The 26,440-nt window shown below is 40.4% G+C and overlaps 1 protein-coding gene across 1 annotated transcript in view; it reads left to right on the top strand.

Moving 5' to 3' along the window:
* Positions 1-1,928: 1,928 nt before the first annotated feature.
* Positions 1,929-26,440, top strand: part of LOC111144632 (zinc finger SWIM-type containing 2) — a 32,528-nt gene continuing 8,016 nt past the window's right edge. The window contains exons 1-7 of the mRNA XM_022499031.1: positions 1,929-2,093; positions 3,840-3,916; positions 6,075-6,115; positions 11,501-11,711; positions 18,779-19,030; positions 21,707-21,791; positions 22,473-22,585. Coding sequence (XP_022354739.1) covers positions 1,929-2,093; positions 3,840-3,916; positions 6,075-6,115; positions 11,501-11,711; positions 18,779-19,030; positions 21,707-21,791; positions 22,473-22,585 — 944 coding nt within the window. The remainder of the gene's footprint in view (positions 2,094-3,839; positions 3,917-6,074; positions 6,116-11,500; positions 11,712-18,778; positions 19,031-21,706; positions 21,792-22,472; positions 22,586-26,440) is intronic.

Genomic DNA, 26,440 nt, shown 5'->3' with positions numbered 1-26,440 from the left:
CTGACTTCTTGCACTGACTTCTGTTCGTCTTCTTCCCACCCCCAGGGCCGTTCTCGTCCAGAATCCCAGGGTCTAACACTCTAGGCCCAACGTTTTCTATCTTAACCTATATTGTTAAGATTGATTGATGGATAACATTTATTAATTCCTGTCTTCTTTGGCTAAATTGTGTTGCCAAAAGGACTAAAACTTAATTCACAAAACTCAAAGCTTATCAATGACTCACTTCGGCTACTAAGCACTTCCGTCATCTCTGGGACCATGTGCTGCAAAACGGGACTCGGAAGGGAGCCCAGCAGACTTGAGGGAGAAATTCAATTCCTCCATTTAGTATTTGCAAATGTTACTCACGTCACACAGTCTTAAGAGATGAAGCAGACATATGGGAGAGTCACCTGGCTATAAACAGGTTTTAAAGTCTTCACTGACAGGTGTGGACACAAACGTCTTCCATCTAGACCGAAGTTCCAACAATCCGAGCTCTTTTAACTTCCCGGAAAGTGTGAATATTCCTGCTTTTATCACCCCCGAAAATGGAGTTCATGAGCCTACATTTCGTTTCCGCGAAGACTCTTGTGACTCAAACACGGGACCTTCTTTAAATGGTGTTTCTCCCCCGCACACGAAGCGAGCGTCATCTAATGACAATAAGCAAAACAGGACGTTTTAAACAGTTACTTGATGTTGTTCACAAGCTCCTCGTCGAGGTCATTCTTAAATCCCCGCGTCACGTCATCGCCACGTCATCGCCACGTCATCTCGCCATCTCGTCATCGGATTCCGCGAGACGCGCATTTTGCGTGTGTGGCACCGGGGCAGGGAGGGTGCGCGGAGCGAACCGCCCTCCGAACCCGGCGCGTCCCGTCGAGCCGAGCGCGGGCCGGTTCTGCAGGCGCGGGAGCGCACGGACCGAGCGGGGTCCGTCTCCGCGGTCCTGCGGCTTCGGGGACTTTCCCCGGCGCAGCGCCTTCCACTTCGGCTCCGAGTCCGCAGCCGTCCGGGCCGGGAACGTCGTCCTGAAACGCCCAAGGGCGGACCGGGACGCAGGACCGAGCGTGTGTCCGTGTGTCCGTCCGTGTCACACGCGCCGGCGGACCCTCGTCGCCCCCGCCCCGCTCTCGCCGCAACCCCGTCGCGGCTCCCACCGGCGACCCGCGCACCGGGCCCGCCCGCCCGTCCTCGCGCTGCGGGGCCACGGCCTGTCCGCGTCCCGGTCCCGGCGTCCCCGAGCCGGCGCAGCGACAGTCGCACCGGCGGAGCCCGGCGGCGCGTCTCCGAGGGTCCCGTCCGCGCGGCGGGTGCGGACTCGGGGGACCGCGTCAGCGGACCCCGCGGGCCACCCGGCCCCCACCCCTACCCGGGACTCAGCTCGGGAGACGCGCCCCTGCACGCGGCCGACGGGTCCGACGCGGGGCTCCGGGTGCCGTCGGGGGCGTCCTCCGGCCTCCCCCGGGGCGCGCGCGGCCTCCGCGCACCCGGAGCCCCTGGGAAGCGCCGGGACGACGCGGGGCCCCGACACCTGCCCGCGGGCTCCCGGGTGGACACCACCGGCCCCCCGGATCCCAGCAGCGCGCGGAGCCCGGACGGCGGCGCCCGCGGGAAGTCGGCGGCCCGGCCCGCGCGGAGTGCGGAAGGGCCGCGAGGCAGGGACGCGGCGCCAGTGGCTTCCGGGCCTTTGTCCTGCCTGTCGGGCGGGGGGGCCGGTGCTCCGCGGCGGGTGGGACGGGGGAGGGGCCGGCGGGTGGGACCGGAGCGGGGCCGGCGCCGGCGGGGGCGGGGCCGGCGGGGGCGGGGCCGGCCCGAGCTTGGCGCAAGGCGCGCCGGGACACCAGGGACCGCCGCCGTCACCGAGGCAACCGGCGCTCGCGGTTGCTATGGAGACCGCGGGCGCCGCGGAGAGGGGCCGCCTTCGGCCGCAGCAGGGCGGGATGCCGCGCCGAGGCCCCGGAGCCCCCGGAAGGCGGAGACACGTGAACGAGCGCCTGCGCGGGCGGCAGGAGCAGGCGCTGAGCAGCCGCATGTACCTGCTGCGGGAGACCGGCCCCACCGGCTTCCTGCTGCGGGAGGACGCGCCGGACGGCGGGGACTTCCGAGTGAGCGCGCCCCGCCTGCGCCCCGCGTCCCGCCTGCTCCTCCCGGGCCGCCCCCACGCCCCCGCACGCCCCGCACGCCCCGCACTAGCTCCGGCCGGGACGCGGCGCCCGCGGGTGAAGCTCGGTCCTGCGCGTCGGAACCCCGGCCGGGCCGGTCTCCAGCTCGAGAGCGCGGGGACGAGACGCGGGGTCCGCACGGCAGGCTGCGGTCCTGGGGGTCCCGGGGGTCCCGGCGCCGTGACTGGGAGACCCACGACCTGCCCGCACCCGTGACGCGGACCGGAATGACCCGGGCTGTCCGCACTCGGCGGCCGCTCGGCTCCGGGAAGACCCGTTCACGCGCGCTCACACGGCCGCGCCCGGAACGCTCGGTCTGCCGTGAAGACGGCGTGTCGTGTCCGCGTCCGTGACCGCATCGTGTCCGTGTCGTGTCCGCGTATGTGACCGTGTCCGTGACCGCGTCCGTGTCGTGTCCGCATCCGTGTCCGTGATCGTATCCGTGACCGTGTCCGCGTCCGTGTCGTGTCCGTGTCCGCGTCGTGTCCGCGACCGTGTCCGTGACCGTGTCGTGTCCGCGTCTGTGACCGTGTCCGTGTTGTGTCCGTGTCTGCGTCGTGTCCGTGTCTGCGTCGTGTCCGCGACCGTGTCGTGTCCGCGACCGTGTCCGTGACCGTGTCGTGTCCGCGTCTGTGACCGTGTCCGTGTTGTGACCGTGTCTGCATCGTGTCCGCGTCCGTGTCGTGTCCGCGTCCATGACCATGTCCGCGTCCGTGACCGTGTCGTGTCCGTGACCGTGTCCGTGTCGTGTCCGTTACCTTGTCCGCGTCGTGTCCATGATCGTGTGGTGTCCGCGTCCGTGTCGTGTCCGCCTCCGTGTCCTGACCGTGTCCGCATCCACGTCCGTGCCGTGTCCGCGTCCGTGTCCCCGTCCGTGTCCGCGTCCTTGTTGTGTCCGCGTCCGTGTCCGTATCCATGTCGCCGTCTGCAACCGTGTCTGTGACGGTGTCCCTGTCCTTGTCCGTGTCCCCGTCCGTGTCCGTATCCGCGACCGTGTCCTTGACCGTGTTCCCGTCCATGTCTGCATCCGTGTCCCCGTCCGTGTCTGTGCCGTGTCTGTGACCGTGTCCATGACCGTGACCGTGTCCCCGTCCGCGACCGTGTCCTTGACCGTGTCCCCGTCCATGTCCGCATCCGTGTCCCCGTCCGTGTCCGTGTCGTGTCCGCGACCGTGTCCGCGTCCCCCACTCCGGCTGCTCGCAGCGCCGCCGCCCCACCCTCAGGGCCGACTTGGGAAACGCGCGTTCCGTGTCCTGTGCTTTCCGGACCGAGTGCGAGTCACCGGCGCCTTCAGACACCATCTGTCCCCTCTGTCCCTCCTGTCCCTTCCGTCGCTTCGTCTCTGACAACCCTGTCATGCATCCGTCTCCGTCCGGGGCAGACTCGGTGAACCCGTCTTCTCCGTAAGATGTGATGCGGGTGTAGACGCACCAAACAGTAGAAACCCAGCGTGGGCCGGTCCGCGGCAGGACACAGCGGACTTTTCCAGAAGAAATTTCCCGTCGGCGGCCCGGATGTGGGTCCCCGAGTCCCGACCGGCAACGCGGACTGTTGAGACCAAGAGCGCAGAGGCCCGGGGTTGAGCGGCTCCCGGAATCCCGCTCGCGCCTGTGACCCATTAGATTAATTTTATTCTGGCTCCAAAAATTAACCGAGGGTTTCTCCTAAAGGATGCATTTTCTTTTAAAGGTGTTTTTAGGGAATCCTCACGTCTGCAACTGCGCCACGTTTCTGGAGGGCGGGGAGCTCTGCAAGCACATCTGCTGGTGAGTGACTGCGAGATGCACCTGTTCTAACCGCAGGTGCCGCAGGACGAGGGAGTTGGTCCTGGGAGGGTGTGACAGTAACATGGCTACAGTGTTGCAGTGTGTTGTGCGGTATTTTATTTCATTCTGAAAATGAAGTAAGGTTTAACTTGAGAAACACCCTACCACCTCCACAAGTTTTAAATGTTAAATGTTTTTAGTAAGAAAAAAAGTCACTTCCTAGGGTCTCATTGTGTACAAATGTGAAATCTAACTATGAAGAAGAAGAAAAACCTCCCTGATTCCCATCACTAACGATAATTATGTTCTCACTACAGAATTTCTATTTGCTGTCAGTTAAAAAGAAACCTCCAAATACAATTTATTTTTATTCTTTCTAATGATGCATTGTTTTCTTTGTAAATACAGTACAAATTATTTAATAAGAAATTAATTATAGGGGCGCCTGGGTGGCTCAGTGGGTTAAAGCCTCTGCCTTCGGCTTAGGTCAGGATCCCGGGGTCCTGGGATCGAGTCCTGCATCGGGCTCTCTGCTCGGCAGGGAGCCTGCTTCCTCCTCTCTCTCTGCCTGCCTCTCTGCGTACTTGTGATCTTTGTCTGTCAAATAAATAAATAAAAATCTTTAAAAAAAAAGGAAATTAATTATAATTTTCTTCATTATGATATACTTTTAATCTGTTATTTTTGTTTTCAATACACATATTACTATGAATCTTTGAAGATAGTAGGACTCCACTGAAGATTACTTCCAACAAATCTGAAATTTTTCCTCTAATATCAGAGGAATTGTAGGGGAATCCCAGAAATGGAAATTTTAAAAAAGCTCTTTCCATTTAGTGGTTAGAAATAGTTTGGAATTCTTTCCATTCTTTCCTTTTTTTTTTTTCATTCTTTCAACTCATTTTATTTTACTCATCTATATACAAAAAATAAATTATGCTATTATAGAAAGTTTGATATTTGAGAGTAAAACAAATAAAAAATTAAGCAAAGAGTTTGTATCTTACATTTTGAATGCTATATAAGTTAAAAAAAAACAAAACAAAACAATGCATATCTGTCATTTCCAATGCTTTTACTTACCAAGTTTTTGTTGTTTCCTTTTGATCAATTTTTATTCAGCATTGCTAACAAAATTTGCTGTAGTTAGCATGGAAGATATAAAATATGGTCCTTTCAAAACTTGTAGTTTGGTTTTATTATTAAAAATAATAAATTACATTTATTAAAATAGGTTTTTTTCATTTTTTTGTTTTTAGTGCTAGCTTCCTCAGGGCAAGGGCTCTCTGTTCTCATTTTTATGTAATGTAACTCATTTTTTAAAAATATATATACCAGGGGTGCCTGGGTGGCTCAGTGGGTTAAAGCCTCTGCCTTTGGCTCAGGTCATGATCTCAGGGTCCTGGGATCAAGCCCCACAATGGACTCTCTGCTCGGTGAGGAGCCTGCTCCCCCTCTCTCTCTGCCTGCCTCTCTGCCTGCTTGATCTCTGTCTGTCAAATAAATAAAATCTTTAAAAATAAATAAAATAAATATATATATAAACTAAAAATATACCAAACTAAATGGAAATATGATTCAAGTATTTAATATACAGAGTGTGTTTAATATATCTATGTAAGAATTTCATATGTATTTCTCACTTTTGAAAAAAGTCATATTCCATTTTAATTGGTGATATTTGAAGTATTTTTATTGTCATACATTAAAGTCGTATATGGAGGAAAACAGTCATTTGGTATGCTTCAGAAAATTATTCCATTTTCAGGAGTAAGCAACTTGTAGAGCAGCTTAAAGGAAGTACTATGAATACCTCAGTCCCTCACTGACCTGTCTCTGTGAGCAAGCACATGTCCTGAAGAAATGTGTGGACTCCCTCTGACAAATCTCTTTTATAAATGTCTTTTATTTTCATTTATCATACTTTTTTCACATATGCTGACTGTAAAACATGTATTTACTATCTTTTGCATGAGTTTTTTTTAATCTCAGTATAGTTAACATATTTAACTACTATTATAACAGAAAACTGATGAGTATTAAGTTTATTTATAAATTTTATAATGCTATTTCTGTTTTAAGATTAGAACAAAATGTTTATTTTTCAGTTGTGTCAGAAATAAATGTTTTATTTTGGTTTTCTGTCTGTGAATATTAGGGTCTTGTTGAAAAAATTCAAACTTCCAAGGACTCATGAATGTAAGTTGTGTTTTTTTCTTTTATTTTTTGAAGTTAACAATTTTGATGATTTTTTGTTTGGACATAGTCTAAATTTAACAAATTATTTTTCTAGACAGTCTGACAACTAGCTATGGCTCCGTTTGTTACATTTAAGACAGTTGAACATTTTTCTTCCTTAATTAAAAAATGTAACTTTATATGTCATTTCAAATTCAGTGGCATTTTATTTAAAAAAGGGTGAAACAATGGTCAGTTATTCTGAGGGCAATATTCCCTCGTGTGTTCTAAGCAAAGATTCACGTGATTTCTGTATTTAAAATTATTTTAATTACAGGAAAAATAAGAAATGTAATTTTTAGATCCCATCAATAGACAATTGACATGGTACATGATTTCATTAAAAAGGTCTACTGACTGAGATTTGTATGCAAATATATATATATAGATATATTTAAAAATCTATAAATATATATTTTTAAGAATAAAATAGTTTTATGTCAGTACTGAAATTGAGTTTAGAGTCTAGCATATAGTTGTATAACTTTAAGTTCTGGAGTCCTCAGAATTAAAAGAGAAGGAAAAATAATTTTGTTACAGGTCATTTCGATTTGTAGATTTTATAAAAAAAGTTGTTGTTGTTAGGGACTTGCTCCTGTAGTCATGTGGTTATTTGGCCTATCATAGACCCACCTAAGAATTGCAATAACATTTTAAAATTTATTAGTGAATGTTTATAGTGATAATAAAGTAATAATCAGTTTTCAGTTTTTTAGTTCTAAGAGTATTGGTTTTACTTAGCCAAGTTTAATTCCTCCCAACTATCATATAAGTACAATTATAATAAACATTTAAAAGTTGTACTAGATAATAAATTAATATTACTGTTTCATGTGCATTTTTCTTTTGTACTCTTCTCCCACTTTACACATTCTTTTAGAAATGTCCCCCATTTTCTATGGCTGCTGTTACCTCTCTAGTAGTGATTTCAACATCTTCTCAACAGAGCAGTATCTCCAGCTGACTTCAGGGCACCTCAGTTTTGCAAGACCCACAGGCATTTTAAATTCCAAATTTCTCCCCATTTGTGCTCCCGTCTTTATTCCCTACCTCATATGTTAGCTTTCTCTCTTTAGTCTCCAAAACTAGAAACCAGGGGTTCTCCTGATCTTTCCTCTCTTAATTTCTTCCCTCATATCTCTATCACTCTTAAATCCTGCTTACGTGACATCCTCCCTTCTTCTCAGCTGTGTTCTGTCTCTCCGTCCGCACGTTTGTCCGTCCTCTCGAGCCCAGTGTCGCATTCCTCGTAGCCCCTTTTCATTGCCCGCACTTTGCTGCTGCCTCCTTCACATTGGAGACTTAATTCTCTACTTGGTCTTCTCTCCAATCCCTTCATACACAATGATTAATTTCTGTAATATCATACATATTGTTTTCTATTTCTTCGATCTATATCCACCTGAAGTCAAATATTCACGTCCTCTCCCAGTCTTATTTCATCTCCCCGCTGTTTGACATATCATTTTCACGAGCTTCTGTGCCAGTGCTGTCCAACAGAAACGGGATGTAAACCACATGTGTAATTTTCTAGTAGCTGTACTACAAAAAATAAGAAGAAACAGGGAAAATTAATTTTAATATGTTAATTTAATCCAATGCATCAAAATATTGTCATATCAACATAAGTGTAAGAATTATGCGATTTTTTTATACTGTCCTCAAAGTCCAGTGTGTATTTTATACATACAGAGCATCTCATCTCAGATACTATGTTTTCATCCGAAATAATTTATCGGCATTTAGATTTCAAAAAGTAGTCAGTTGGAGAAAAGATTCATGTGATACCTGAATTGTTACAAACATACTTACAAACTTTTTAGTAACTATCAATTAGCAGTTTTCAACTTAAATTTAAATGAAACAGAATTAAAAATTTAGTTTTTCAGTCACATGAGCCACATTTCAAGTGCTCAGTAGCCACATGTGGCTAATGGCTGGCTACGCTATTAGACGGTGCAGCTCTACACCACTGACCTTGGCAAGGAGTTATCGTGCTGTGTATTAGCCAGGAGCCTCTGCTAGGTACTTTTTATAAATCAAAACATATGAACACTAACATTTATGGATTTTTTCATTTACAAAAATAGCGATTTCATATGGACCAGCGTAATACTTATATTGTGTTATCCTTTGTATGTCTTGAAGACAGAAACCATGTTTTGTTCTTTTTATAAATATTGGTCTACAATAGGGAATTCTTTAAATGTTTAACCCTATACATTAATTTTGAAAAATGGATACTTCCTACTAAAAGATCTTGCATATCTTTTATATTTAAAAGAAGTTTTAATCAACATTGAGAAAATCCTATTTGCACATCAACAAAATTTATAATTTAAATGAAAGCTAGAGCAAACATATATGAAAATTAAAATACCTTAAAGGAGACTATAAATATTTATTAAGATTATGTAAAGTATGTACTAATGGAGGAGATGGTTAGGAGTAATGGGGGAAGAGTGTTTTGAATATCATTCCTAGATTCTTCTAAAACATATCAGGAAACAATTATTTGTATGCTAGTCCTGCATATCAAAAACATGAGACTTTTTTTGAAGATTTACAAAGATGATTACCCAGGAATTTTATAATAAAGATACCAGTTTTTTCTATCAGGCCAAACCTGTGTTTATCACCTAATAGTTCTATTTTTTCCTTTGATAGTTTACTTTTTAACAGGGACTGAGGGACAAATAACTAAGAGTCAAAATTTATCCTTCTCTTCATTTTGTAAATGTTGGCATTAGAGAAACTTAGTTTATTCAACTCCCCTCTTCTTTTATAATGGAGATTCTAAAAGTTTCAGTGCTAACAGCAGACAGAAGCAAAGTGTAAACCAGACTTTTTGAGCTCTTCTCTTCTCCTCCCTTTTCTCTTTTTCTTTTTGTCTAGTAAATGTCATCTGTTCCTTTTTTAATTAAATATGTGCAGATAAAATAAGAACCACATTTAAGGAAATTTTTTGTAATTCTAAAACCCTTTTATGCTTTCTTACTTCCTTTTTGAGTTTGTATTTATGTCTGCCTAATACTCCATGGGAATTCTGTCTTCTGCCTTCATCACACACTGATACTTAATAAACATTTTCAATGCTATGTAATCTCTGTAATTAAAGTCATCGATGGCTAACATTATTTCACTGAATATCGTATATCAGAATTTAGTTAACATTCTTCTATTGTTAGTCATTTAATTTATTTCTAACTACTTGTTATATTCTTTGTACATGACATTTTCTCTTCTTCCAATTGTATCTTTGGCCTAAAGTCTCAGTAGTTGGATTTTAGATTAAAAGTATTAATATCTTTATGTCTGCCACCCACATGTATTACCAAATTGGTCTTGAAAATACCTTTGCTGGGATCCTGGGTGGCTCAGTAGGTTAAGCGTCTGCCTTCGGCTCGGGTCATGATCCCAGGGTCCTGGGATGAAGCCCCAGTTCACGCTCCCGCTTCTCCCTCTGCCTGCCCTTCCCACGGCTTTTGCTCTCTCTCTTTCTTTGACAAATAAAGAAGTAAATCTTTAAAAAATCAATAAATAAAATACTTTTGTTGATTGCAATTTCAGTAATTTATCAATTTTCTGCTAGTTTTGCTTTGGGATTCATGTTTAGGTCATATTATTACTTAACCATATAATGAAAGACATGAACAAAATACTTAAGTCCCCAAAGAAAATAATTTAAAAATACAAAGAAATACTTTGAAATGTTAATAATATTTCTATAGTTTTAGAAAAAAAGACTATCATACAAAACATGCAACAATGCCAGATATAAGGTTCATTATAATCTATTTATTCCTAGTAAACTTAAATAAGAGAACAGTTTCATTCTCCCATACATCTAACATATCCTTAGAAGATCTAAAATGCCTTCATATAACTTTTGTAAATATAAAAAGAAATAACATAAGGGAAACAACATTTCATTTATTTGTCACTGCTTATTCAGTAACAATATTTATTCTGTGTTTGTGCCTCCTTTGTATTTCACTTCACTTTTCTTTGATGTTAATGAAACTGAACATCTCCCATTGCCTTCTGATAAGGTTAGCTCTCTCGCTCTTCTTTGTGAAAGAATACTCTTTCATGGTCTCATACGTTAATTTTTCCAAATTATCTCAGAAGAGCTTGTTTCTTCCTTGCCTTTTCCAGTTTGTATTATGCCTCATAGGACAGTTTATGACCAGCTCCTCTTATGAGTTTTTATGTTTCAGTAATTCTGCTGCCCTACAAAGTATTTATTCCCAAAAGCACAATTTTTGGTCTTCGTTTTCCTCCCCATTTTTTTAGAGTGCAGGTGTCACTCTGTCTCTGTGACAAATAGCCTTCGTCCTCCAAAGTAATGGGTAATTAGAGTACGTTACCCTGTTAATTCCACCTCCACCCCACCTCATACACGGAGCAGAGATTTCTGTATTGAAATGTGCCTGTGATGTTTTCAGTATTTTTAGTGTTTAATTGGGAGACTTCCCAGAGAAATGAACCTTTTCATTATCTTGCAAATATTTTAAAAATTTATTTGTGTAAAATGAATAGATGTATAAAATGAATAGAATTCAGGGGCATGGATAACAGATGGCATTTGAATTATGACATGTTAAGGAGAGAGAAAAGGAAGAGCGCCTGAGATAGGCCAGAGAATAAAGAATCTAGGATCAAAGCCGTATGTATTAGAAAATAATTTCTTATAAAGACAGCAGGATAGAGAAAATTCATAATTTAAAGAATGCACATCCCAAGGTTATAAGCTGCATAGCTCATAATAGATTGTCCTGAGGAATACTCACCAAATCTGTGACAGACGGGATTACCAAGACACTCTCGTACAAACAAAACCAAGACAGGAGAGTAGACACAATTAATTGAGTCTTGCTCTCCTGTTATCCATTCATTCATTATACGTAACAAATATTAATTTTACTAAGTACTCAAATATCCCTGCTTCCCATTTATGTTTTTATGCCCATTTCTTCTGATTATATGTTCATAAAATATTCTTACGGACACGTTGAACAGATCAAATGTAGGACATGATTATAACACCGATCCAAGGATGAGCCCTATCATATAATTGATGCAAAACCTTTATAAAGTGCAGTATTTGCACTGACTCTTCTCAGTTACAAGAAAAAAAGACAACTTCCATTCTTTTTATAAGTGACTCTTTTGTGACCTTTTGTTTCTGAAAAAATACAAAAAGTGGTAAATGCAGGTATAATAATTCAATCAAAACTATCTTTCTGATATTTGAAAGAAAATTCTAATTTTTAGCATAAATTATTACTTTTCTGTGTCTCCAATTTTGCCATTGAATTTTAATACTTTGGAATTTTTCACTAGCTGCTTTGCAGTTAGGTCTCGTGGAAGGAGAAATCAGTGACTTGCTTCGAGGGATACATCGAGTTCAAACTCCTCAACAAGAAACTGTTGATGAAACTGTGCGTCCCGAAGAAGACGGCCACATGAAACAGAAGGAAATTGATTCAGATGATATCTGCCCAATTTGTCAAGAAGGGCTTTTAGAGAAAAAGCTTCCTGTCACGTTTTGCAGGTGACATGTCTTTTTTCCCTCTTTTCTGTTGAAGTAAGACTGAAACATAGCATCGTGTTGGTTTCAGGTGTACAGTGTAATGACCCACAGTCTGTGCATGGCTTAGCACTCCTCAAGATCAGGGGATTCTTAATCCCTTCGTCTGTTTCGCCCATGCCCCGACTCACCTCCCCCCGACAACCGCCCATGTCCTCTCTGTATTTAAGAGTCTGGTATTTTGGGCCCCTGGATGACTCAGTGGCTTTTGCGTCTGCCTTCAGCTCAGGTCATGATCCCAGGGTCCTGAGATCAAGTCCCATTTTGGGGGTGGGGAGGGATGCTCAGCAGGGAGTCTGTTTCTCCCTCCCCACTCATTCTCTCTCCCTCTCTCTCTCTCAAAAATAAATAAATTAACTAATTAATATCTTTTTAGGAAAAAAGAGTCTGGTATTTTGCTTGTCTTCTTTTTTCTTTGTTCATTTGTTTTATTTCTTAAATTCCACATATGCATGAAATCATACGGTATTTGTCTTTCTCTGACTGACTGACTTCACTTAGGAACCTGCCCTCTAGTTTAATCCATGTTGTTGCAAATGGCAAGTCTCACTCCTTCCTGTGTCGAGTCACATTCCATTCTGTGTGTGTGTGTGTTTGCCGCAGCTTCGTTATCCACTGTCTACTGACGGACGCTGGAGTCGCTTTAGTAACTTGGGTATTGTAAATATGCTGCAGTAAGCGTAGAGGTATGTTATTTCTCGAATCCATGTTTTTGTTTTCCTTCAGTAAATTACCTTCAGTGGAATTACAAAGTCAAGGTAATTCTATATTTAATTTTTTGAAGAACCTCCATACTGCTTTCCAGGACAGGACGGCTACACAAATTTGCATTTCCAGTGTGTACGAAGGTTCCTCTTTCTCCACACCCTCACCAGCACCTGTTATTTCCTGCGTGTGTGTGTGTGTTTCGGACACTCAGACAGGTGTCAACTGGCGTCTCATTGTGGTTTCGATGTGCATTTCCCTGATGGTTTGTGATCTTGACCATCTCTTCGTGTGTCTGTCAACCGTCTCTATCACTGCTTTGGAAAAATGTCTATCCAGATCCTCTGCCCACTTCTAATCAGATTATTTGTGGGGGGTTGGTGTTGACTTGTGTAAGTTTTTTGTATATTTTGGATATTAACCCTTATCTGATATACCACTTGCAAACATCTTCCCCCATTCAGTAGGTTGCCTTTTGGTTTTGTTGATGGTTTCCTTTGCTGTGCAAAAAGCATTTGATTTTTATGTAGTCCCAATAGTTTAATTTTGCATTTGCTTCCCTTGCCTGAGGAGACATGTCTAGAAAAATGATTTTATAATGTCAAAGAAATTACTGTATGTTTTCTTTGGGGATTTTTATGGTTTCAGATTTCACATTTAGGTCTTTAACCCACGGGTCCAGTTTTATTCTTTTGCCTATAGCTGTCTGGATTTCCCAGCACCGTTTATTGAAAAAACTGGGTTTTTCCTCATTGTATATTCTTGCCTCCTTTGTTTTAGATTAATTAACCATATAAGTGTGGGTTTATTTTTGGGCTCTCTCTTCTGTTCTATTGATCTGTATGTCTGTTTTTGTGCCAGTATTATACCGTTTTGAGTACTTTAGCTTTGTTCATATCTTCACATTTGGAATTTTAATACCTCCAGCCTTTTTTTACCTTCTCAAGTTTGCTTTCGCAATTTGAGGTCTTTTGTGGTTCCATACAAATTTTAGGATTATTTGTTCCAGTTCTGTGAAAAATGTTGTTTGTATTCTGATAGAAATTACATTGACTCTGTAGACTGCTTTGAGAAGTGTGAACATTTTAATAGTATTAATTCTTTTGATCCTAGAATGTGGACTACCTTTCCATTTGTTGTGTCATCTTTCATTTCTTTATTCAGTGTTTTATAGTTTCCAAAGTACAGATCTTTCACTCCTTGGTTAAATTTATTCCTGAGTATTTTGTTCTTTTTATGCAATTATAAGTGGGATTGTTTTCTTAATGTCACTTCCTGCGACTTCATCATTCCTACAGAGAAATGCAACTGATTTCTATACATTGATTTTGTATCCTGTGACCTTACTGAATTTTATTCATTCTAGTATTTTTTGGTGGAGTGTGAAAGGTTCTCTCTGTATAATATTATGTCATCTGCAAATGCTAAATGTTTTACCTCTTTACGAATTTGATGTCATATATTTATTTTTAGGCAGATTGCTGTGGCTGGGGCTCTCAATGCTGTGCTGCATCAAAGTAGTGACCGTGGATATCCCTGTCTTGTTCTCGATCGTAGAGGAAGAGCTCTTAGTTTTTCACTATTGAGTGTGATTTCAGTGTGGTTTTTTCATATATGGCCTTTATTATGTTGAGAAATGTTACCTCCAAACCTATTTTTTTGAGTTTTTATCATGAATGTGTGTCGTACTTTGTCAAATCTTTTTCTGCATCTATTGAGATGATTATTTTGTCCTAACTCTTGTTAATGTGATATATCATGTTGATTGATGTATGAACATCAAACCACACTTGTATCCCTGGAATAAACCCCACTTGGTTGTGATGAATCATTTTTTTAACGTATTGTTTGATTTTGTTTGCTAATATTTTGGTGAGAATTTTTGCATCTATATTCATCATAGAGATTGGCCTGTACTTCTCTCTTTTTATAGTATCTTTACCTAGTGTCAGGGTGATGCTGGCCTTGTAAAATGAATTTGGAAGCTTTCTTTTCTCTTCTGTTTTTTGGAATAGTTTGAGAAGAATAGATATTTCCTCCTCTTTAAATGTTTGGTAGAATTCAACCTGTGAAGCCATCTGGTCCTAGACTTTTCTTGGGAGTTTTTTGATTACTGATTGAATTTCCTTGCTAGTAATTGATCTGTTCAAATTTTCTATTTCTTACTGGAAGTAAATTCAGTTTTGGAAGGTGTTATGTTTCTAGGAATGTTTCCATTCCTTCAACATTGCCCAATTTGTTGGCATACAATTTTTCATAACATTCTTTTATAATTCTTTGTATTTCTGTGCCATTGGTTGTTTTTTTTTTTTTTTCCTTCTTCATATCTGATTTTATTTATTTGAGTCCTCTCTCTTTTTCTTGATGAGTCTGGTGAAAAGTTTATCAATTTTATTGATCTTTTCAAAGAACCAGCTCCTCGTTTCATTGATCTATTGTTTGAGGAGGGCTTTGTTGTTGTTGTTTTGATTTTTTTTTTTTTTGTCTCCATTTCTTTCTACTTTAATCTTTATTACTTCCTTTCTTCTGCTGGCTTTGGGATTTGTTCTTTTTCTAGCTCCTTTAACTATAAAGTTTGTTTGAGATCTTTCTTGCTTTTTGAGGTGTGTCTGTATTGTTATAAATTTCCCTCTTTGATCAGCTTTTGCTTTATTTGAAAGATTTTGGACCATTGTGTTTTCATTTTCATTTGTCTCCATGCATTTTTTATTTCCTCTTTTATATTTTGGTTAACCCACTCAATGTTTAGTAGCATGTTATTTAACCTCCATTTATTTGTGTTCTGTCCAGATTTTTTCTTCTGTTTCATTTCTAATTTCATATTGTTACGGTCAGAAAACATGCATGATATGATTTCAGTATTTTTTAATTTATTGAGACTTGTTTGTGGCCTAACATGCAACCTATTCTGGACATTGTTCCATGTGCACTTGAAAAGACTGTATATTCTATTGTTTTTGGATAGAATATTCTGAATATCTATTAGGTCCGTCTGGCCCAATGTGTCACTGAAATCCACTATTTCCTTGTTGATTTTCCATCTGGCTGACTAATTCATTGATGTAAGCGGGTTATTAATGGCCCTTACTATTACTGTATCACTGTCAGCTTTTTCCCTGAAGTCTGTTCATAGTTCCTTTATTTACTGCTTCCATGTTGAGAGCAAAAATATTTACAGTTGTTTTATCCTTTTGTTGGGTTGTTCCCTTTATCATTACGTAATGTCCTTTTTCTCTTGTTACAGTCTTTGTTTTAAAGTCTATTTTGTAATGTAACTATTGCTACCCTGGCTTTCTTTTCACTTTCATTTGCATGGTAAGTGGTTTTCCATCTCTTCATTTTCAGTCTGCATATATCTTTAGGTCTGAAGTGAGTCTCTTGAACTTACCATGTAGATGAGTCTTTTTTTTAATCCATTTACTCACCATCTTTTGATTGGAACATTTATTTCATTTACATTTAAAGTAATTTTTGATATGTATATACTTATTGCCATTTTGCTGCTTGTTTTATGGTTGTCTTCATAGTTCTCTGTTCCTTTCTTCTTCTCTTGCTCTCTTCCATTGTGGTTTGGTGGCTTCCTTTTGTGTTATGCTTGGATTCTTTTCTCTTCATTTTTTCTATATCATGTGTAGTTTCTTTTTAATGCATGGTTGCCATTAGGTTCACGTATAGCATCTTATGCATATAAAAGTCTAAATAAATGTATATCTAAGTTGGTCGCTGAAGTTTGAACTCATCTGAAAGCACTAGGCTTTTAGTCATGCCGTATTAGTGGTCACACTGGATGCTTGTCCTCATCCTGTCTGTTGGGGCTGCAGGACACTGAACTGCAGGGCACTCTCCTGTGTTGTCTCCTGAGAGGCTTTCATTGGTATATGGAGCCAGACACCAGAACACATGCCTACTTCCAGTCCCCGTTGTGACTGTCATCACACTGATCTGTATGCAGCCTGCTCTCCCTGCCTTGTCCCCTGAGAGGCTTTCATGGGTGGATGAGGCCGGAAGTCAGACAACATGCCTACCCTCAGTCTGTGTGCCAGTGCTGCAACTGCACTGATGGGCAGGGCCGTCTCTGAGCTGCCAGCTATAAGGTTTGGCTACAGGGACTGTGTGCACTGGTGTGTGTAAGTATTCTCCCCTCCTCTCCTCCCTAGGGCAGGAATCACTTTGGAGTGGTGCTGGTCCCTGCCCAGACTGCTTGCAGAGTGTGTTATTCCAACAGCTACTTTTTTGGGGTACTTGTTAATGGGGCAAGTTGGCGTGGCCCCACAGAGTAATATGGAGGCGGAAGCATTGTGACAGCAAAATAGGTGGGGAGAGTTTGCGCTGGCTCCAAAAAGCATCCAGCTGTCTAGCCTATGGGATGGGGGAGGATAGAAATGACACCCATTAGCTCTTTAGTTCTTGGAGAAGTTTCCTAATGATTCTTGTCCCTCTGGGGCACGCTCTGAAATTAGTAAATAAATCTCCATGATACCCCAGGTGCTTTTCAACTACTGCTTTTATGCTGTGTCCCAGCTTGGTTATATGTTATGATGGCTCTTTAAGGGTGGAGACTCAGTTTCCTTTTGCCCTCTGGCTCTCCTGGAGTGAAGCCCCAGTGATTGTAAAAACTGGTGCTGTTAAGCCTACTGGTTTCAAAGCCAAATGTTATGGGGACTTGTCTTCTCAATGCAGACTGCCTGGGCCTTGGATACCCTTGTGAGGTCTGACGCTTCCACTTCTCCATGCTTGTGGTATCCCTCCCATTGGTGGTTGGTCTCCCCATGGGTTTAGTTCCTGACTGTATCTCTGCTCCTCTTCCACTTTCTGATGTTGCTCTCACTCCGTGATTAACGTGAACAGTCTGTTCTGCCCGTCTTCGGGTTGTTTCCGAGTTAATGGCACTGATGTGTTTATGTTAGTGTGGATGTCAGCACTGTGTCCGAACAAGGTGAGCTTCGGGTTCTCCTACTCTGCATCTTCCCAGCTTTCTGCGTGCTTTTCCTTTGGGTATTTAGATCTTAGGAAAAAAATTGTAAGTTAAGATGTTTGTAATTGATTGTTACGAGACATGTTGATAGAGAAACAACAAAAAGCTTTATCTTTTGCTTAATTGATATTTAGTCGGCCTTTTGCTTCCTAACATATCTGTTGTAAGAGGTCCTGTTCTTATTCTAAGTATTTCTAGGCTACATTATAAAGGGTGAGAATAAAGACTAAACTCTGCTTTATTCCTCTTTCCATTTTAAGTTATTAAAGTAGGATAATTTTCAAATTTTTATTTTATACACATGAATAGATACCATGGCTTAGACCATTTACAAAGAATTTTCTGAGAGTAGAGATAGTACTTTAATATTATAAAAATTCTTTTCAGTGTGTCAAAATTTTATCTTTAAACCTAAGTAATTGAAATGTTTACCTATACACAAACACTTATTAAGAGTGTCGTGTTCATACTATTCTCTGAGGCCCTGCAAAACTGGACTTGAATATTTGGGCAACCATTTCTTATTAAATTTTTCATTTTCTTACTCCTGATTATTGGCCAAAATTTTCATCCAGGTAGTTTTTCATTTGGGTGCTTCTATTTTATATTTTTAAATTATTAACTATTTCTCAAAGTATTATTTCTCTCGATAGATATTTGCCAGGTACAACCACATATTGTGTGATTTCTAGAAAAATGAGGTGGTACCCCTGCTCTCAATGAGGCTTTTTATTTAAAAAACGATAATTACTGTTACAATTTTCCTTTTGTTAAGATTACATTTATTCTCACTTTTAAAATGAGTAATATTGGGGCCCCTGGCTGGCTCAGTCAATGCAGCGTGCAACTCTTGATCTCAGGGCTGTGGTTTCAAGCCCCACACTGGGTGTAGAGATTAGTGGGTTGGGCCTCTGCCTTCGGCTCGGGTCGTGATCCCGGGGTCCTGGGATCGAGCCCCGCGTCGGGATCTCTGCTCAGCGGGGAGCCTGCTTCCCCCCGCCCCCGCCTGCCTCTCTGCCTCCTTGTGATCTCTGTCTGTCAGATAAATAAATAAAATCTTTAAAAAAATAAAATAAAATAAAATCTTTAAAAAAATGAAAAATATTTTAATGATGCAAAATTGTTTAAACCACCATTTCATTGGAATGAGAGAAAATTTGTTAGGAATTCTAATGTATTAATTAAAGATAATAGATTAGGTAGGTAAGATAGTGTTGATGTGCATAATCAAGCTATATCTGGAAAATCAGTTCAGAATCTGTTTTTATGGGAAATAAAGGTGGTAGTGCAGAATGTTATATTTATGTATATAACTTTGATGTATGCAAATGTCAAATTTTATTTCAAACAGGTTTGGCTGTGGCAATAGCATTCATATAAAATGCATGAAGATCCTAGCTAATTATCAGGATATGACTTCAGACACTTCTGTGTTGAAATGTCCTCTGTGTAGGAAAGAGTTTGCACCATTAAAACTGATTTTAGAAGAATTCAAAAACTCTAGCAAACTTGTGACTGCAGCGGAAAAAGAGCGACTGGACAAACACCTTGGAATTCCCTGTAATAACTGTAGACAGTTTCCAGTGGAAGGGAAATGTTATAGGTAAGTGTCAGCAGTAAGATTATAAACGTGTATTCTAACTTTTTCTTTTTTAACTTCAGCAAACTTGGAGCATTGGGGCACTGATCACTTAGACCGCCTCCTTCCTTCTGCAGACAGTGTGTTTGCCTTAAGTGATGGCTGCTTATGTAGGATTTCCAGGCTGGTGGTTTATGTCAGCCCAGGACCTCGAAAATTCTGTTTTATTTTCTTCACTTACACAAAAATCCTGGCTTTGTTCTCCAGTCTTAGAGAGTCTAAGGTAGCACCCTGTCTCGGAAGATCCGGACATAGACCTAAATGAGTTTCCCAATTCAGAGCCCTCAGCTTCTAGGCCTCTCACCTTCTCTTTCCTTGAACCATCAGTGAGGTCATTACCAAACACTCCTAGGACTGAGCTAGGGGCACTGACTAGATTGACAGAATAGTTACTCAAGTATCCCAAACTTGAAATTGCAATGAGTATAAGTTGTTTTTTTCTTTAATCCTCTACCTCAACAACAATAAGATAAATATTAGAGAAAACAATTTTTATTACTTTGTAAGTAATCCCCAAACTTTCCCACAATTGCCACACTAAAACATCAATTAACTGCTATGCTTGGGAAATTTGTGTTTTAATTAAAATTTCAACTTAACTGTAAAGAAAATATATTCTTTTTTTCAGTCTTCCTAGAAATACATTATGATGAGCCCAATTAATATATTTTCAGAACCCTCTTATAAAACCATAAAACTTTTTTTGTCACTCCTATCAAAAAATGATAACTTTTCTGTTTTGAAGTGTTCTTTGTTTCCTCTATGTGTCACGTAGAATAAAATCAACTGGATGATTATAAGTAAAAGTCTTTACTGGAAAATGACTGGCCTGAGAAGTCTCCAAAGGAGCCTTCTAAATTGAGGAAGAGGGTAGAACTTTTGTAGAGGCTTGGTGAGTGTTCAGCTAGTGTCAGGACCGTTGGTTAAATAGAATCTAGAAGGAGGAAGGACTCGATCTTCGGTTTTCACAGCTGTTGTTTTCAGGAGGCGTGGATCCAAACAGGCGCTAACGTGAGAGAGGACTGGGAGGAACAGCGGTGGGGGACGAGGGCAGGAAGCGGCACGTTGTAAAATTCTCAGTCTTCGTTATCGCCTGTTCTTCAGATGATTTGTATGTGGCTCTAGTGGACTATTTTGAATCTTTCTTGCATGTATTTCGTTACTGATCGCACGCTCCATCATTATTCCGAGCTTTCGACTGCGCTTTCTGGCTTTGTGCGTGATTCTTCTTGCTCCGTCTTGCACAGGAGGAAAAGGTTATCTATACCTTTCTAGCTTCTTTTAGTTAGTTATTAATTTAACTGGCATAAGATAGATTAATAGAAGAAAAACATTTTAAATCTGTTCATGTGGGAGCCTCACATTGGCATGAAAGTTTCAGAGACAAGCAGTTGAGGCCTATAAGCCTGAGCTAAGAAGAGGGAGTAAGGGTCCGGGGCTTCAAAGGGAAAGGGGACAACCCGTGAGAAGACAAGAACAGCAAGCGTGTGCCACGCCACGCAGAAACAACAGGACACAGAGGAATCTGAGGAAACAGGCCCTGTGGAGCTCCGTCCAGCTCACCAGACACAGCCCATACTCTTGTAGCTATCTCGGGTGAGAGCTGCTTTCTGGACCAGGCCTCTGTCTAAATTTGTTTAGGCAGTTGAGCGCATGGCTGGGGTTGGGGGCATAAAAACTTTTCCTGAGTCCTTCAGGCCTTGATCGACTTCAGCTCTCAGCAATCCGCATGCTCTGGTAGCACAAGCATTGCTCCAAACACGGGCATTCTGCACTGTTGTGCTTCCTGCTCACTGCCCCGCACGCTCTCTGAGAGTAAATTATGTGAGGGAAGAGAGGGAATAGAATTCCCGTTTTCAAGAAGTATTCTAAGTACAATTCTTTATGAAACATTTGAAAACACTGGATAATCAAATGATAGAATATCTAATAGGCTATAAATCCTGTAGGAATTTAGAGAGAGAAAGAAATGAAAGCTAAGGTAGTGGGAACAAATCAAACGGATGCGCATAGACAAATAATGCCTCTCAGATATGTCTGCGTCCTCATGCTCAGAACATGTATCTTAAGTTACATGTCGTAGAGAAATTCAAGTTGCAGATGTAATTAAGAGTGCTGAATGCCTGCCCTTGACATAATATTCTTGATGGTCCAGACCCAGTGTCATCACTAAGGTTGTTAAGAGTGGAAGGGGAGGCAAAAAGAGAGTCAGAGGGAAATACGACTATGGAAGAAAGGCCCAGAGAGACAAAGCGTTGCCTGCACTGAAGACGGAGTAAGAGGCCACAAGCTAAGCCCAGGAAGGTAGAGAGACTCTAGAAAATGGAAAGGCAAGGAGACACCTCCCTTGTGGAACCTCCGGAAACAAATACAATCCTGCCAACCCCTGGATTTTAGTCCCTTGAGACCCATGTCAGACTTCTAGCCTACAAAACTATGAAATAATAAACTTGTGTTGTTTAAGCTGCTAAATTTGTTTTAATTTGTTACAGTAGCAGTGGGAAGCTAATATGGATGAGATAATTTGGGCTTTTGTCCTATTTGCCTAGTTCTGAGGGAATTTTGGCAGGAATTGTTCACCAAAACCATCAAAATAATTGGATTTTTTTTTCTTGTATGTCTTGTTCTTTGTATTTTTAGGTGTACCAAATGTACAGAATATCACTTATGCCAGGAATGTTTTGATAGTTGCTGCCATCTTCCTCACCCATTTACATTTCGTGAGGTGCTATATCCATCTTGAATTTTCTATTGTATTTCTATTTGTCCTGTTGTAAATCTAAATAAAATAAATCTAAGAATAATAAGAATAGATAATACTTTTTAACAGAGCTGATTTTTTAAAATAAAAACCTAAGACCAAATTTTTATGAGAACTTTTTTTCATAGGAACGTACAAGGGAAGCAGTTATCATGTTGATAGTTTATAAAACTAACACAATAACAAACATCTGATGATAGTATGCATAAATATCTTAAGTACAGGAATTACAGCCACTGAACTTGAATATTAATTTTTTTAAAAAATCTCAGTGTTTCACATTGATATAACTTATTGACAACCACTTAGAGTTTAAAATTTCTTACATCAAAAGTAATAAAATGTTATTACAATCATTTGAACTGTGCACTTAGAAGTGTCTCCTGTTTCTTAGTACTAATGCTACCTTCTACCTATCACACAAGATAAAAATCCACAATTATCATTATTAATATTTTGCCTTAAAAATGGTAGCTGTGCAATAGTATGTTAGACTCACTAATAATTTGTAAATTCTTAATGTTAAAAAAGGTGTATTTTTAAATGAGTCTTCGTTATTTACATTATGTTGATACACAACTAATTTTAATCCACAAAATTAAAATTTCCATGATTTGCAAAGTAACCTATTTTTACCTATTACAGAAGAGAAATCAAAGATGGAAATCACTAGAAAAAGGACCAGATGAAATTGTAAAATATGTAGACACTAGAGATGAGATAGAAGAAAAGATGCCACATTTTCAAGAAAAACAAGGGTGAGATTTTTCAGTGAAACTTACATTTCTTTTTATGACTTGGGACATTTAAATTATTTTTCAGTTTGAGTAAGTTTTATTCATTCCTTTGTTCAGGAAATACGAATCATATGTTAACAGTATTATACAAGCAAAGAGGAAGGTTCTAGAGTCAGACTGCCTGAGTCCAGTCCTTGTACAACTAACCGCAGGCTGGCTGTGCGACTTTTGGGCTGGTTACTTCCCTTTCCTCTGCCACATGTATTCCGTCTTTAAATGTTAATAATCATAAAATCAGCCCCATAAGAATTTTGAGTTAATATGCAAAGCAAATATTAATACTTATTAATAAATAATATTAAATGAGTTAATACACAGAGCAAATATTCAAATAATATTGTCTAGTATTATGAATCCCACCAGAGATTCTACTAGCTATTAGGCATATAGTAGTTCCCTCAGTAAATAAATGATTGTTTAAATAAATGTAAAATTAAAACTGACAATAAGTAAAAAAAAAAAAATGCAGGGGGATTTGATATCTGCTTTGAGGTGATTGACCCCTGGGGGAAGAGAGTCTTTTCTTCCTCACCCCCCACTTTCACCTCATGGAGGAGGATTTCTTAACTCTGACTGGGCTGTTTATCAGTGGATGGACCTCTAGATTTCCTGTCATATTCTTCATTAAAGAGAATTACGTATGCTGGGTATTACTGACCTATTAGCTACATCATAAAACTATACAAAAGAGGTCATTTTGAAAGGATGAGATAAAATTAATTTTTAAAAAATAATTTCAGTGAATTATCCGAATAACAATTGTGCTTGTTCTCATTAACACAAACACACACACACGTTTCTGTCGAACCCAATGCATGTTTACTCACATCTTATGGGCACTCCACACACTGGAAGACCACAGTCTTGAAGAGCATAAAATACCTCACAGGTGTAGAATAAGCCTATGTAAATGTTCTTCATCTCCATTCCCTCTGGCTCTGTCTAGTTATCACACATTAGAGTGACAAATTGTGTAACTAAAGGTCTTGAGTATATTATGGGTAGAAGCAAAAGAACATTAGGGTAGAAAAGCACTCTAGGTAGAGAAAGTGGAAGAAACAAAAGGAGATAATTTCAAGATAAAGTATGGTTATCACCTTAAATAATGAAAATACACTTTTTTTTTTTTTTAGTTGACAATTAGAGGATCTTGGTAAAAGCAATTGCTGTAGTTTGATGGAAGTGTATCCGTAGAGTGATAAGATATGTAAACTTTTCTGAGAAATGTAGGCATGGCTTTTTTTGTTGCACTTGTCTTAATTATACTTCACAGATACTGCATTTTTTACAAACTAGAGTTTTGTGATAAGCAAGTATATCGGTGCCGTTTTTCCAACAGCATTTGCTCACTTCATGTCTCTGCATCATATTTTGGTAATTCTTGCAATATTTCAGACTTTTCAGATTGTTATTATGTTTGTTACGGTGATCTGTGATCTTTAACATTACTATTGCGATGTTGTTTTCATGCCTGCTCATACAACATCCATTCTGCAACCCATGAATTAATGAATACTTTTGACTTTCAAATCTTATTATTTAAGAAATAAATCCTTAAAATTTTAATTCCAGGAGTTAAACACAGTTTAACTGTTAAATACAGTGTTTTGTTAGTGTCAGGTTACAATATAGTGATTCAACAATTATATACATTACTTGGTGCTCATCATGGTACGTATCCTCTTAATCCCCACCACCTACTTCCCCCCGGTAACTACAGTTTTGTTCCCTAGAGTTAAGAGTTTTTTAGTTTGTCTTTTTTCCTTTGTTCTTTGCTTTTCCTTGTTTTGTTTCTTAGATTCCACGAATGAGTGAAATCATATTTATTTTTCTCTGACTTATTTCACTTAACATTATAATCTCTACATCCCATGTTGTTGCAAAAGATGAATATTTCATTCTTTCTTATGGGTGAGTACTATTCCACTGTGTGTGTGTGTGTGTGTGTGTGTGCTTTTTCTTTGTCCGTTAATCTATCAATGGACATTTGGGTTGTTTCCATACTTTGGCTACTGTAAACAATGCTGCAGTAAACAGGGGCACATATATCCTCTCAAATTAATGTTTTCATATTCATTGGGTCTATATCCAGTAGTGTGATTACTGGATCACAGGGTATTTCTATTTTTAATTTTTCGAGGAACCTCCATACTGTCTTCCAACAGTGGGACTGCACCAATTTGCATCCCCACAAACGGTACAAGACGGTTCCTTTTTCTCCACATCCTTTGCAACATTTATTGTTTCTTGTTTTTTTCATTCTAGCCATTTGGACAGGTGTGAGGTGATATCCCATTCTGAGTTTGATCTGCATCTCCCTGATGAGTGACGTTGAGCATCTTCTCATGTATCCACTGGCCGTCTGTAAGTCTTCTTTGGAGAAATGTCTGTTCATGTCTTCTTCTGCCCATTTTTAATTTTTTCTATTTTTTTTTTTAAGATTTTATTTATATAGAGAATAGGGGGAGGGATGGAAGGAGAGGGAGAGAATCCCAAGCAGATTCTGCACTGAGCATGGAGCCTGATGCAGGGCTGGATCTCACAACCCTGAGATCATCACTTGAGCAGAAAGCCAAGAGCTGGGGGCTTAACCGACTGAGCCACACAGTGCCCCCTGCCCATTTTTTTTAGTTAGATTATTTGATTTGTGTTGAGCTTTATAAGTTCTTTACATATTTTGGATACTATTAATCAGATTTGTCATTCGCAAGTATCTTCTTCCATTCAGTATGTTGTCTTTAGTTTTGTTGATTGTTTATTTTGCCGTGCAGAAGATTTTTATTTTGATGTAATCCTAATAGTTTTTTATTTTGTTTCTTTTGCCTCAAAGAAACATGCCTAGAGGGGCCCCTGCATCGGACTCTTGATTTTGGCTCAGGTCGTGATCTCAGGATCATGAAACTGAGCCCCACATTGGGCTCCTTGCTCAGCATGGAGTCCACTGCAGATTCTCTCTTCTGTCCCCTTTCTGTTCCTTCTGTCCCCCACCCCCCACATATACTCTCTCTCTCTCTCCAAAATAAGTATTTTAGAAAAAGAGAGAGAGAGAGAGAAGACATATCTAGAAAGATGTTGTTGAAGCCAATGTCTGAGAAATTACTGCCTGTGCTCTCTCCTAGGATTTTTATGGTTTCAGGTCTCACATTTAGGCCTTTAATCTACTTCGAGTTGACTTTAGCGTATGGTAGAAGAGTTTGGTCCAGTTTCATTCTGTCCATGCGGTTACCAGACACCATTTATCAAAGAGACCTTTTCCCAGTGCATGTTCTTGCCTTCTTCTTGAAGATTCTTTGGCCATATAATTGTGGGTTTATTTCCAGATTTTCTATTCTGCTCCATTGTCTATTTTTCTGCCAGTGCCATGCTGTTTTGATTACTACGTCTTTGTAATACAACTTGAAATCCAGAATTGTGATAGCTTTAGCTTCTTTTTCAAAACTGCTTTGGCTATTCAGTGTCTTTTTTTGTTCCATTCAAATTTTAGGATTGTTCTAATTCTGTTTATATCCCTATAAAAATCTAGAAAAATGCATTAAGTCTGTAGATTGCTTTGGGTAGTATGGACATTTTAACCATATTTGTTCTTCCATGAACATGGAATGTATTTCCATTTGTTGTGTAATCTTCAATTTCTTTCTTCAATGTTTTACAGTTTTCACCTCCTGATTTTTTTTTTTTTTTTCCTGATTAAGTTTATTCCTAGGTATTTGTTCCTTTTGGTGCACTTTTAAATAGAATTTTTCTTAAATTTTCTTTCTGTTGCTTCATTATTAGTGTATAGAAATGCAAGAGATTGCTACATGATTTTGTATCCTG

Source organism: Enhydra lutris, unplaced genomic scaffold, assembly GCF_002288905.1.
Source record: "Enhydra lutris kenyoni isolate GAN:26980312 unplaced genomic scaffold, ASM228890v2 scaffoldscaffold1, whole genome shotgun sequence".
NCBI lineage: Eukaryota > Metazoa > Chordata > Mammalia > Carnivora > Mustelidae > Enhydra > Enhydra lutris.
The sequence above is the reverse complement of the archived record's forward strand: the minus strand, read 5'-3'. Positions and strand labels throughout refer to the sequence as shown.